The sequence below is a fragment of the Martes martes genome, assembly GCF_963455335.1.
Source record: "Martes martes genome assembly, chromosome: 2".
Classification (NCBI taxonomy): Eukaryota; Metazoa; Chordata; class Mammalia; order Carnivora; family Mustelidae; genus Martes; species Martes martes.
In genome coordinates this window covers 8,705,203-8,719,681 of record NC_137889.1, presented here as the reverse complement: position 1 = coordinate 8,719,681, position 14,479 = coordinate 8,705,203, and the positions used below count along the sequence as shown (strand labels likewise).

General features: G+C 44.6%; 1 protein-coding gene across 3 annotated transcripts; it reads left to right on the top strand.

Moving 5' to 3' along the window:
- Positions 1-794: 794 nt before the first annotated feature.
- Positions 795-10,641, top strand: AGA (aspartylglucosaminidase). Of its 3 annotated transcripts, none has more exons than XM_080797268.1 (9): positions 795-1,035; positions 2,565-2,718; positions 3,371-3,483; positions 4,523-4,635; positions 5,838-5,952; positions 6,963-7,038; positions 7,998-8,105; positions 8,791-8,924; positions 10,376-10,641. In XM_080797268.1, the coding sequence occupies exons 1-9, from the start codon at positions 909-911 to the stop codon at positions 10,474-10,476; spliced, it is 1,041 nt and encodes a 346-aa protein (XP_080653394.1). In that variant the 5' UTR covers positions 795-908; the 3' UTR covers positions 10,477-10,641. The 3 variants fall into 3 exon arrangements, with proteins under 3 accessions (XP_080653394.1, XP_080653393.1, XP_080653395.1); XM_080797267.1 differs by having other exon boundaries at positions 860-1,035; positions 6,963-7,169; positions 8,006-8,105; XM_080797269.1 differs by having other exon boundaries at positions 874-1,035; positions 6,963-7,016; positions 8,006-8,105.
- The last annotated feature ends 3,838 nt before the right edge of the window (positions 10,642-14,479 follow it).

Sequence of the window (14,479 nt, the reverse complement as noted above, 5' to 3'; positions counted from 1 at the left end):
CCAGTTCGTTCAGGAATTAATTACAGCTGCAGGCGTTACCCTCATCAAGTCTTTACACGAAAGCGGCTCTGGAAACAATTCACAGGCCACCTGTTCTTTTTATGACCCCCCCAACCTCCCCACTAGTTTTAAGTAAACGTTTACAAAGAAAGTTTTCCACAATATATTGCTTAGTGTATTTACTTAAAAACCGTTTTCAAAATCTTTAATATTGGTCAGTGTATCCTTTCCTAACGCGAAGTCTCCATCCCACCTTGATTCAAACAAGTATTCAGCCCTGAAACATGTCGGGGACCAGGAGGAGGACGTTCCATAAGGAACCGACCTCGCCCTGGGGCCGCGGGAAGAGGCGGGGCCCTTCGGGGACCCGCGGAACCGCGTCTCCGCCGTCTCAGCCCCGGGATTTGCGAGCAGAGCACGGCCTGCGAACGCCGCGGCTCGGAGCCCCCCGCGCTCCGCAACGGCCCGGTCTGAGGCAGGGACCCCGGGGCGCGTTTCGAATTTGGAACGTTTACTTCAACCTTTCATTTAAAGCACAGTGAGCGGAAACCGAACGAAGATCGTCCTAGCGCAACCCGGGGCTGCATAAATTCATTCTAGGCTCAGTCTGCCTTTCACAACGGGGGAAAGCAAGAATTCGGTTAATTATTAAAAAAAAAAAAAAAATTAGAAGAAGAAACCTGCGTAGAACCTCAAGAGCCCGGGAATCCCGAGGCAAAGCGCCGCAGGCCAGAAAGCGCCCGCGGCTCCCGCGCTCCCGCGGCCCGAGGCGGCCGGGTCTCGCGAGAGTACAGAGAGCCCGGCGGCGCCCCGGGGAGTCGCCGCGGCCGCGGGCTGGGCGGGGCGCCGGGATCACGAGCTCCGCGGGCCGCCGGCGGCCCCACCCCTTCTCCGACGGGCGCGCGGCCATGGCGCGGCCGTGGGGCCCTGCTCTGCTCCTGGTGCCGCTCCTGCTCGGCGCGGGGCTCGCGCGCAGCTCCAGCCCTCTGCCCCTGGTCCTCAACACTTGGCCTTTTAAGAATGCAACCGAAGCAGGTGCGGGGCGGCGCCCGGGGGCGGGGACTGCGCTGCGAGGGCCGGCCGGCTGGGGGGCGACCGGCCGGCTGACACCCCCCCACCCCACGGCGGGCACGCGCGCGGGCCTGGGCCAGCGCCCCCGCAGCCTCCGCTCCCGGGCCCTCCCGCGCCTCCTGCACCGCGGCGGGCCTCGCAGTGCACCCCGAGCCCTGGGCCTGCCGCTGCTGCTTTCCAGGTCCTCGTCACGTCACGATCCGCCCTCCGTTCGGCCCCGCGCCTGCTTGTTTTCCACCCTGTCGCTGGCCTGCAGCTGCTCGGGCCTCCTCCGGGGCGCCTCCGCTGTGTACCTGCCATCCGTTCTCTCCCGGGGCCTGTCTCTTGTCACCTTTCCGCCTGTCTAACCCTTCAGCTCTCCCCAGTACCCTGAACTCAGCGGCAGCTTTGCAAACGGCTGTTAATTTTCCAAAGCGCACATACTCTTTTTACATTTACTTTTCGTTGTTACATGCTGGCATGATGTAGTTGCCACCGGGAAGTAAGTGTTTCGGTCTTGGCCGTTAAAATCATCTGCGAAGCTAGTTTAAATACCCGTGCCTGAGCCCTACCTCCTGAGATTTTCATTCACCTGCTGGAAACAGGGCCTCTGTGTTGTTTGGGTTTGTTGAGGTTTCCTAAGTGATTTTGATTTGCAGCCAAGATCGAGAACCACTTACTTCTTGAAATACACTTTAAAGCCTGTAGGTCCAGTAGTAAAACTTAAAATGACCAGTAGTAGCTCCTTCCCTTCAAAGAATTCTATTTTTATTAATGAAGACCTTGACCATCAAAGATCTTTTTTTTTTTTTTCCCTTCTCAGTGTATGGGACTTAACAGAAAAAAATACTGCTAAAATCATGGCCACTGGAGCCAAAATGGCTTTTGAATCCTGGCTCTGCTACCTACCAGTTGTGTGACCTTGAACATGTTACTTAACCTCTCCCGTCTGCTTCCTCCTATTTATAATGAGGACAGTAATTGTACAGTACTTACCTGAAAAGCTGTTGTGCACATTAGTGGACGAAGAAGCCATGTGAAGCCCACGTCGTCATTATTTGCTGTTAGGGTATGGTTATTGAGACTTGCTGTGACTGATATTACCTCAATAAAAGTACGAGCTGTATATATTTTTAATAATCGAATGATGCAGAGGAAATTTATAAGACTATGATTTAATGAATTTTCTATTTAGCTGCCTTTTAGTGGCTTCACTTATAAAACTGAAGGAGAGAAGACATTCCTTACACAGCATAGAAATATTACCAAGTAAAAAACACCACCACTCATTGTCTATCAGTAGCCACGCTTTAAATTCTTCACTGTAAATAGCTGCATTATATAATTTTGTCTACATCCTTCCTTTGTAGCGTTTACTAAACTAAAATTCTGTTTAACTTAGTGTAAATGTGATTTTTTTTTATATGAGTTCTCAAAACGTTTCTGATTTGTTGCATTTGGCACCGAGAAAAAAAATCGGTATGTAAGCCAGCACTCCTGGGATTTGATTACAGCATGGAGGACATTAGCCTCTGGAGGCTCTGCCCTGGATGCGGTTGAGCAGGGCTGTGCCATGTGTGAGCGGGAGCAGTGTGACGGCACCGTAGGCTTTGGAGGGAGTCCCGATGAGCTCGGAGAAACCACACTGGACGCCATGATCATGGACGGGTAAGAACATCGATGAACCTAACTGAGAGCAAGACAGAGGCCTGCGTAAGCTTTGTCAAGTCAAAACCCCTAGCTTATTGTACCTGGCCGGTCCAGACACAAGGAGTTTCCCCCTCATCATTATAATAGAAAAATCACATGGAAGTAGGTAGTCTCAGAACATACAGAATCCCAAGCTACGAATGACCCAAAGCCTTAAAACCCCTTTCGGAAACCGCATTTAAACTGAGTCAGGAGTGGGCCGCCTGGGTGGCTCAGTGGGTTAATAAGCCTTTGCCTTCAGCTGAGGTCATGATCTCAGGGTCCTGGGATCGAGCCCTGCACTGGGCTTTCTGCTTAGCAGGGAGCCCTCTTCCCCCTCTCTCTCTCTGCCTGCCTCTATCTCTGCAAATAAACAAAATCTTAAAAAAAAAAAAAAAGAATCAGGAGAAACAGAATGGGAGTGCTGTTGTAGTATGTGGTAGTTGGACTTGTGGTCTGTTCCTTAATCTGTCTGCTTTGGGAATCTGTATGAACTTCATGTGCTAGCCTGTGTAACGTTAAGATGGTGGCGTTTATCCTACAAAACTGTTGCTCCGAGTAAACCAGTATTGTTTTATCTTTGAACCCGTGAAAGTACCTTAATCAGTAGCACGCACTTCTTTTCTTGCAGCACGACTATGAACGTAGGAGCGGTAGGAGATCTCAGGAGAATTAAAAACGCAATTGGTGTGGCTCGGAAAGTGCTGGAACATACAGCACACACGCTGTTAGTGGGAGAGTCAGGTATACTTTTATGACACTGAAGCTTTATCTACTCCTCTGTCTCTTCTGTTCCTCACTGTGAACAAATAAAATTGATCAAAGCCGACCCAAGTTCAAATTCCAACTGTTTTATGTAGTATCTGTTTACCCTCAGGTAAGTTACTTCTAAATTCACACTTCCTTGATCTTTAAAATGGAATTTGAGGGGCGCATGGGTGGCTCAGTGGGTTAAAGCCTCTGCCTTCAGCTCGGGTCATGATCCCAGGGTTCTGGGATCGAGCCCCACCCACATCGGGCTCTCTACTCGGTGGGGAGCCGGCTTCCCCCCCCCTCTGTCTGCCTTTCTGCCTACTTGTGATCTCTGTCTGTCAAATAAATAAATAAAATCTTTAAAAAAAATGGGATTTGAAAAACCTAGTTCATTATCTGTAGATAGGTAATAGCTAGGCGGAAGCGTGAGCTGCAACATTTCTCTCCCTGAATTCGCTGTATCCGTGTGAGACCACGGAGCATTCGTCCCAGCCAAGGACAGGCACCAGAGCAGTTCTGCTATAGCAGCTCTTGCTTGAATGTCCCCCAAGTTGTACACCAAAGATCGTGCAGTGATCTATAAACAAAACTACTTTTAAGGGATGAATTAGCTAACTCCGCAGTTAGTCGTCCTTCACCTTTGCCAAAGGACGGAATTAAAAACTACCTGACCAGCTAGAGGATCTGTCACTCACGCGTGGAGTCCAGCTGGCCCTTTGGTTGGTGTCTCAGCGCCGGGCACTACACCCTAGTTAGAACAGTAAGATTCTTGCTTAGTGAGACGGGTGTGCAAAAAGGGAGATCGTGAAGGGGGGTGGAAAAGAGAACCAAGAACTGTCAATATACACCCCAAGGGTCTCCAGGAGATCAGATGGGACATGTGGCATGCTGAGACCCAGAAACTGATGTCCTTAAAGAAGTCCTTGTGTGCACCCACTTGAGACCGCTAACCAAGAATGCTTCCTGGACACGTATTTTATTTAGAAGGCAGTGCTTAACTAATTTACCTTCTTTTCTTCCTAATCTCTAGCCACCAAGTTTGCTGAAAGTATGGGGTTTATCAGTGAGGACTTATCTACCAGTACTTCTCGAGCCCTTCACTCAGACTGGCTTGCTCGAAATTGCCAGCCAAACCACTGGAGGGTATGTGGACCCGATTTGTTAAAAGTAAATCGCTAGACAATATGACCGACATCCCGTCTGCTCTCTGTTGGCTACCTGTTCCTAAAGTGCTGGTTATAAGTCGACTCCCTGGGCATGGAGGTTCCAGAACGTTTGTCCTAAATACGTCTGTGGAGGCACTCCTGGATCCTGGCAACAGTTCTCAAACTGGGACCACTCTGCTGTGGGAAAGAGGGGGTGGCCTCGGTCAGAAGGACTCTGTTTGTATTTCCTTGCAGCAAAAGTTTCCAAGTCTAAAAAAAAAAAAAAAAAAATCAGAGTTTAGAAACCATTTGTCTAAAATATTTCTTAAATTTTATGTGTATGAAGTATGCCCAGTATCTTGCCCTTATTGCCTGGATCTATACTATTAGGTGACTAGTGTGTTAGTGGTGGGATCATTTATCTTTAAATCAATGGGACTGTTAGCATAAATCTGTTTGTCTTTGCCGTCCAGAACCCTTCTGTGGACTACCTTAGCCTCTCAGCTGTGTCTTCTCCCAAATCCTCATTACCTTTGAGTAACCAGCGAGTCTCTGGGGTTAGCATTTGAAAGAGGCTAGTGTATAAAACTGGGTCAGGGGAGGCAGCAAGTGCTCTAATGAGTAAGACCTGAGTAGTAGGTTCCTGATTAAATACTAATCCATATGCACAACCTAAATTTATGAATTTGAATCATTTTATTGTATTTTTAAATCCATAGAGGAATCTGAGTACAACTTAGAATATGTTCACATGAACCTAGCTTTGAAATAAAGAGGGTTTTAAAATAGATTTTGCTTTAAATCTCAGAATTCTTCTTTGGCCAGAGAACAAATCCTGAAATTTAAAGGTCAGGCTGTGTACCTAATTCCTTTGAGGGTTAAGATCTAATACAAAAATCTTCATTTATATCTGCCATCATGTGGAGAACTTTAGCCATATAAAGAGAAAAATCGGGGATCTTTTCCAGACAATATAGATGTCTATTCTATATTATATAATTCTGAGACTAGACTAGGTATTAAATAAAATTATATCCATCTGTTCACAGAAGACTTAGCTGATCTTTTGTTTTTAATTCATACCTTTCAGTTACCAGATATCATTTGGATTTCTTACTAATGTTTCATCATTGTATGTGACTACTTGCTAGTTGCTAAAATGAACCTTTCTAAAAACTAAAACTTAAATCTTGTTCGCAGAATGTTGTACCAGATCCTTCAAAATACTGTGGGCCTTACAAGCCACCTAGTATCTTAAAGCAAGAAGGTCCTACCCATAAAGAAACAGGAGATAATTACGGTCATGATACAATTGGTAATTTGTCTTTTATATAATTTTTATGATTAAAGTTCAGCCATTTTCTTTTCTTTTTTTTTATTAAAACTTTTTTTTTAAAGATTTTGTTTATTTATTTGACAGACAGAGATCACAAGCTGGCGGAGAGGCAGGCAGAGAGAGAGAAGGAAGCAGGCTCCCCGCTGAGCAGAGAGCCTGATGCGGGGCTGGATCCCAGGACCCTGGGATCATGATCTGAGCCGAAGGCAGAGGCTTTAACCCACTGAGCCACCCAGGCGCCCCAAGTTCAGCCATTTTCAATTGTCTGTCTGTAGTTCTTAAGTTCTTCATCCTTATTTATGTGCCAGAAGGTGATTTTAACTGTTTTGGCTGCCAAGTAAGGCCATATATGGCTATACATATGTGCATACATGTACACACACACACACACACACACACACTTTTCTTTCCATTGCATCTATATACATTTAGGTAAATTACACAAGGCCCCTAAAATCTAGTGTTTTACCACTCATAGATTTTTAAATCTTTATTTGATATGTAGGGTTTTTTTTTTAAGTTTTTATTTATTCATTTATTTAAGTAATCTCTACCCCGACCTAGGGCTTGAACTCATGATGCTCGGATCAAGAGTCGCACGCTCTTCTGACTGGGCAAGCCAGGCACCCCTGTTTGATATGTAGTTCTTTAATAATTTTATGTTTGCCACATTCAAGCTGTCATGTTGAAAATTTCCATTATTCTGTGTCAAAGACTTGCTCTGGAACTACCTTGGAAAGGTAACTGAGCAGTTTGAAAAGTGAGGATCTAGAAAGTCTGCCAGATGTTGCTATGACAGTGGGTTCTGAAACAGTACAAATTAGGCAAGGGGTACAATTTTCAGCATTCCTGAGCGTCTGATTTTCTTCTATCCAAAATTATTGAATGAGGATATTTATATTACCAGCTGCTCAAGTATTTGTTTAGATTTGAGGTAAACCCCAGAGCTGACAGCTACAGTAATTTTTTTTTTTTTTTTAACCTTCTAGGCATGGTCGTAGTCCATAAGATGGGACGTACTGCTGCTGGTACATCTACAAACGGTATAAAATTCAAAATACCTGGGTTAGTGTTTCCAAAAGAAGAGGTCTCACAAATACACATGGAGTATAAAACGGCACGTGCAGGGTGCTCAGGAGAGATGCAAAATGTAGAGTCCATCCCCACCCTTACCGCCGGGACAAAGAAATGTGGAGGCAAGCAAAGGAGTAGCTGCTAAGTGCCAAAGGCCTGGGCGTTGCAGTCCCTGCCCTGGAGCTCAGAGATGGCAGGGGGGGGTCTGAGTGTGGAGCTCAGGGATGGCAGGGGGGGTCTGAGTCAGCTGGCAGTCGGCTGGGGAGAGGCCAGCAGAGAGGCTGGGGGCCGAGCCCGAGCCTGGGGAAGGGAAGCGAGCACCCGGGCTCAGGCACGCACAGACCTGGGGTAGCGCCTGCTCAGTGCAGGGCTCCCACCAGAAGAAGAGAAATTGCACAGATATCAGGTGCTGGGGGTGGGGGGGCGGGGGGCAGAGGCAGCTCTGGCGCCTTGCAGGAGGTCCTGAGTCAGTTTAAGGATTTCTGGATTTTATTTTGAAGTAGTAGAAAAACATCCAAGGTCTATTCCAAGGAAGAACCTTGGTAAACTACTGGCACATGAGAGAGAAAGCAGGAATAGACCGCCGCTGAGGGAAGCCAGTCGGAACCTATTGAGATAGTCCAGAAATTCAATGGTAAAGGATGGTAATAATTGAATAAGAATCTTTCAATAATTGTAAGATTATTAAGGTAATAATTGTAAGAATCTGTGCCATCTTGATACCTAACGAGCTGGCATCTGATTCTTAACATCATTAACTGAGGTTTGTGGCAACCTTCGCTGAAAAACTAATGAGAATCTTTGCTCCCTGTGTTCTGATGAAGAATTAACTTAGAACAATCATCAGGGGCCAAGTAGAAACACCCCCTATTGTTGAAACCTCTCCTAAAATACGATGGCATTCACCCTGCTTTTCCTGTCCTAAATGTTTGTGCTGTGCCCTCACAAAGTCGAGTAGGAGATTCGCCAGTCCCCGGAGCGGGTGCCTACGCGGAGGACAGCGCGGGGGCGGCTGCAGCCACCGGCGACGGCGACATTCTGATGCGCTTTCTTCCCAGGTGTGACTTCTCCCTTTTCGGACCCTCCGGATCGAGATGGTGTCTGTCAAGACAGAAAATAACTGTTTGTGCTCGGCTGTCTGAGTTTGTGTACGCAGGAGCTTTCTAGAAATTCTGCTTCCGTACCTTTCACCTCTTATTTTCGATGGCGATAATTTAAGTCATCATCGTCCTCTGAAATAGAGTATTTCTTGCTTTACTTCACAGATGAAAATACTTACGATGCATTTAAATCATTTATGTAAGGCCACCGAGTAAAAGAACTGTGGTAATTGATGATAAAAGTACGAAAGGCAGTCGCTGTGTACAATTAATTACTGAAAGACCATCATTACAACTGGATGTTTTGCACATGCCCACCATTTCCCCCATCAGTTGTAGCCCCATTTCTTATTTAAACGTAATCTCTGTTCTTGAGGACTTCTGGCTGCTATGACTAAGTACCAGTTACCAGCCAGAGCCAGAAAGAACAGACATTTAAAATGAAGGGGTAGATGAGTTGAAAAGATAGACATTGTATCAAGGTTTACTTGCCTTCATGTTGACGCTTTCACAGGAATTACTGACTTCTCCTTATGTATTTTATCGAATGTGACCGTTCCGATGGTTTTAGGTTTCTAACTTCAGGTCACAAGTTTGGACTCTGTTGACTCTGATACTAAAGTTATGCCTCTGTTTAAATCAGCTACCAAGCTGTAGACTATATGAGAAGAGGAGAAGATCCAACCGTAGCCTGCCAGAAGGTGATTTCCAGAATTCAGAAGTATTTTCCAAACTTCTTTGGGGCCGTGATATGTGCCAATGTGACTGGAAGTTACGGTGAGTTTTATCTGGAATTCGTGTTTGCGGGAACTTGTAAATGTTGTTGAAAACATACACTATAAAATATCGTGGTGTAACTTGCTCCTATCCAATGAAAAACAGGGACTCTATGGGGTAGGCATTGGGTCAGTGTTAACTCTTGATCTGTCAGGACCCCCAGATTGCTTAAATATGCCTAACCACCACCCTCCCACACCCCCCCCCCCAATCTGGCTGACTCTCCATGCTTATGACCCAGCGTTGGGCTCATCGTTCTTATCTCTGACATGGGTCCACCGTAAAGTTCAGCTTCACCTCCGGGGCCTGCTGACATGGGCTACTTTAGTCAAATGCTTTTATTAATTGGGGGTCGATAGGGACGAATGATCTTCCCTGCTTCTTTTCCATTCATTATATTAATGTCTCAGTCATTTAGATCTTGGGGCTCCAAGGCACCAACTGTATTACTAATTAGTAAGCCAAAGAAGTCGGCAGAATTATTTTTGCACTGCTTTTGAGTCCTGTCTTTTGCTTCATTTACTCTCCATACGAGCCTATCACAGTTTCAAAGTGTTTCAAGACCAACCACTGCCGCTTCTCATTAGCGAATTTTCAGATGAGGAAGATACACGGCTTACTGATCAATATAACTTAATAGGTTAGACTGCTTATTATTGTCCTTTGATCTTTTACTTCCCACAGTTCTGTATTTGAAAAACTTGTTTGAGGAATTCCTTATTCTTTTTTAAGTACTGAGATACCAAAGTCAATAAAAGTGAAGGCCGGGGTTGGGGGGGGGGGCTTTATGTTTAAAATAAGTTAGTTTGATTGATTCCATCTTAAGAAATAAACCTCAGAAGGCTCAAAGTTGGACTTAACAAGATGTAAAAATGACAATTATGTAATTGTAGATGAATTTAAACTTGACTGGGTTCTCTAAAGCGGTGGCATTAGAAGGGGACCGGGCAGGTGTTTGACCGGGGAAGAGACCCGCATTGCCATAGATGGGGAGGCGGTAAGGTGCACTGGGGCAGACTCAGATGTCTTGAGAAACAGCTGTTCCTGTGGGAGAAGAATGGAAAAGAACAGGGAGCAGGAGCGGGGGAGGGTTAGGGCTGAATGAGGGGCATGTCTCAGTGGCTAGGGAACTAAAATTTTTAGCACTTGCCTAAATTATTTTTACTAAGAAAAGGATATGAAGCCAGAGTAAAACAACAGTAGCAAAGACAGCATGCGTGTGTACCAGCAGACACCCGGCCTGTACTCTGAGGTTGGGAGAGATGCCTCTCCCCGGCCCTTCTCCCCTCTCCTGGCCCGTCAGCTTCTCAGTACTGAGCGCGCTCCCCTGTGGCTCCGCTGACTTCGGGTCCAGGACAGCCAGCGGCCAGGCGAAGGAGCCGTGTCTGTATTGGTGGTAAAGATGTGCGTCTTCTGTTGACCCGGACGACTTTCTCTTCTCTTGGCCCCAGGTGCTGCTTGCAGTAAACTTCCCACATTTACTCAGTTCAGTTTCATGGTTTATAATTCTCTAAAAAACCAGCCAACTGAAGAAAAAGTAGACTGCATCTAATCCATTTTTTCCGTCGGCATCTCTATTTAAAGAAGGAAGACACAAAGGCTGAAAAGGTGACTCACTGTCCTCGGATTCTATGCCCCACGCATCCTACCTTCCTTGTGTAAAATAGGCACAAAAATAAATGTGTGCTGAAGCAGCACTTTCCCTTTCTGTATCTGACGTGGTTCTTGGGATCCTTTTATTTAAGCTTCGTCTATCCCCCGAACGTGAATATGTATACGTGTGTTTTGTATATGTTTACATTTTAAGTGCTATTTGGATTTCTGCTCAACGTTTCAAGACATTGCTACCCTGGGGATTGATTTCCACAGTGACAAAGGAAATAATGTGTATTTGGATACTTAAAATAATGAGAGTGTCCAAGTTTTTTAGACCCCAAAAACAAAATAACGGTGAGTCATCATGATTAGTCCTGATTCAGTTTCATTGCCTTACAATGATGATCTCTTATCACTGATGATCCATTTTCATATGGCTCCCTACCAGTTTGAAGGGGAAAGAATGCCCTTAATAATAAAGGCGGGTTTGTTTTGCATGTATTAGAAGGTATGGGCAAATCTTCTGATGAGCAATTGTGTTGATTTTCTTTGTGGTTTTTTTTTTCCCCCTCTGATGGAGTTTTCAATGTGTGAAGCTTCTTTAGTCACAAAAATTTCCGATCTTTTAGCTACTGATACTTAGTATTGAGAATTTGTTGTGAAAATGTATTAGGGAATGGGATCGATACTACAGTGTTACTGATCTCTTGGGCATAGTTTGGTGACTGCAATTGGAAATAGGGCAGTAAAAGGGTGTCTAGCTGGGCCTGTTTTCCTCGGCGCACCATCAGCTGTCTGACTGACAGCCAGAGAGTTGTCTATGTGCCTTCTCAGCATCCTCTTTCCCTTCAAAATCATTATCTTTTACGTAAATCTGTGTGTAGAATATTGTCCTCGAACTCTAGTAGATCTGCTCTGATTTTTTCCAACTCATCTTAATATTTAATGTTCTTTATAATTTAGGGCTACAGAGCTATAGTTTTGAGGATGCTTTTAGTTCCCTTGTTCTCAGACCTTGCTGTGTGTAACTGTTCGGAGAACCTCTTCACAAACAGCCTCTGCTCCAGCTGTGAGAACCCGACTAACGCCATCTTGAAAGTGTGCCCCCAGGATGGCTGTGTGACCTGGGGAGTTCTTCCAAACACACACACACACTCTTTCTTTTTAACTACACTCCTGAGTACATCCTTGGATCAGAACATCCTTGATCAGCTCTGGAGATCAGACTGTGATTCTCCAACGTTTCCTCTCAGGTGTTGGCCCAGCCTCCAGGGCTATAAGAAGTGGGTTTTAGAGGAGGTGGGTTTGCGGACCTCTGTTCATCTTGCAGCTAACCAAGATACACTTCTGTTCCTGAGTCCCCTTAATAAACCATTTCTTGTCAAGCTGAACTTGGCCTTTTTCTATTCTCTTATGGCTGCTTTGGCCTTTGGAGGTCGTATTGCAAATCCCTCCATTTCAAAGAACACTAGTGCACCAAATCAGATGCTTCACGAATTAGAATCTGAAGTCTGGAATTAGCAGCTACTGATGGCCGCCTGTAAACTACTAGGAAAATAATCCTATAGATTCACTAACATTCACAGAGCAGAAGAGAAACTCTTTTGAGGATTCTCATGTGGTGTATTGATTTGTTTAAATCTGATATTGGGCCTTGGAACAAAGGAGAGGAAGCGGATTTAAGCTTGCAGTATGATGGAATCCCAGTTTTGTATGTTGGTTATCTGTTAATACTTTCAGTAGCCATGTACCAGCAGAAAAACTAAATTGAAAGTCTTCCTTCATGGCCTGTCATTCCCCAGCAAATTAGGAGTTTAGCTGATAAAAACGGATGTGGGAAACAAAGGTAGAAGAAAAATTATGAAATTTCCTCACTACTTACAGCCCGCTGACCAGTCCTTGAGACAGGCAGAGTGACCTTCCTCTAGGAAATTAGCTGCCTCAATGTTGACACTTTGCTAAGGGCAAATGGCAATCCTAGCCCAACCCCCAGGATCTTGTAAGTCTACTTTGACATATAAAAATTCCTTTGGAAACTTCCTTTATCTCTACTCCCTTGGATACATGTTGGCAATCATCTCCCAAGCATATGACTCACCATACATCCGGAGGGTCTCATGACTAGGGTTTTAGGAGACAGTAATAAATGACCTTTCCCTAATGACAGCGAGCCCCCTCAAGGTCCTGGAAAACTTGCTACCAAATTCCTTAGAGACTTACACGACCCTAACCCCCTCCAAACTTGAAAGTATACAGTGGGCCCCAGTATAGCTCTTTCTGCCTATGGGACCTGTACCTGTGCTTTAATAAAACCACCTTTTTACACCAAAGATGTCTCAAGAATTCTTTCTTGGCCTTTGGCTCCGCACCTAACATCTTTCCTACATCAAAAGCAAGGGACTTGTGTTTTTAAAATGTATTTTCTCTCCCACTCACATTCCTCCTGATGGAAATAATTTCCCCATATATCTAATGTAGAAAGACAGAAATGGAATTAGCTTTGGAAATAATATTTCAGTTCTCGATTTGAATATCATACTATCTAAATGCTGCAAGCATGTTGTCTTTTCCTTTTGAAAAGCTAGAAATACTTTTTTTTTTTTTTTGTCCCTGCTGACAGTGGGCAGAGAGGAAGCTCACCTCTTTAATGATGATATTTTAATTATCAGTATTTATGAGGTTGGTAGGGGAGACACTTAGGTAACTAGCGAAATTAGTTCAAAAAGAAAACTGAGCCAATCATAAATGGAACTTAAAACTGGTTCCCTAAAACTTGGTAAAAGTGAGAAAGTTCTTGGGGAAGGGAACCTTGGAAAAATTGATCATGATCTAACTTTTTATGGCAAACAGTAGTTGGTGGTTTCCTTCACATCTCTCCTAGCTGTGCCACTGTGGAAATGCAGGGCTGGGAGGTAGTTTTAGGGTAAAGGTAAGAGATAGGATTACAACACCTTCCCTATCCTGCCAGATGTTTTTCCTTTGACCCTACAGAAAATGTTCTATTACTTGCATACTACTTAGGTGACATTAAATTGTCCTAGCATACATACTGATTAATCAATCTTAAGTGATTCTGAGAGCATGAATGTTGTCACTCGGATTTGCTAGTCAAGTTTTCTACACTGTGCAGATACACAGAGTTACCCAAACAGCTCTCCCACCTAAATCTGTTCCTGCTTCTTCAGCTCACAGACTTTTAACTTTCCTCTCCTATAAGGCTTCTAGCATAGCAAAGGAGGAGTCTAGTGGGCTTTAATCAGGGCATTATCTTAGCTCAGTTTAAACAACATCAGAAAATGGAAGGGATTTGGGTGTCAACAATATCAAAATTTTTTCATTATTACTGTAGGTGAACTTCACTTCAGTCTTTGGTACTTTTTAGTGCAATAGGCAAAACAGAAAACCTTAACCACAAATATAGAGATGGTGTTAATTTCATGCTCTTCATTGATGTGCTTTGATTAAACCCAGCAATATTTTAAAAAAATATTTAACATTTATTTATTTATTTTAGTGTTTTTGGTTTTTTAAAAGATTTTATTTATTTGTCATAGAGAGAGAGCGCACATGCACAAGTAGGGGGAGTGGCAGGCAGAGGGAGATGCAGGCTCCCTGCCGAGCAAGGAGCCCTATGTGGGACTCCTGGGATGATGACCTGAGCCAAAGGCAGACATTCAACCAACTAAGCCACCCAGGCATCCTCTAACTTTTCTTTTTAATTTAAATAGGGCAACAGTGACCCTATGGCTTGAGTCTCATTTTTACCAGCTACAGCATAAACCACGGAGTCAGGAATCCTGCTCACCAAACATCCCCAGCTCTGCACGTGGCCGGATTGCTGTTTCCGGACCCTGGTGATTTGGTGTAGGCATGTGATAGGTTCTGGAGCTTTAATCCCAAGTGCAAAGTGTGAGCCCTTCCTAGCTTTCTTTTCTTCAAGTAAGACAACGCGACGTGCT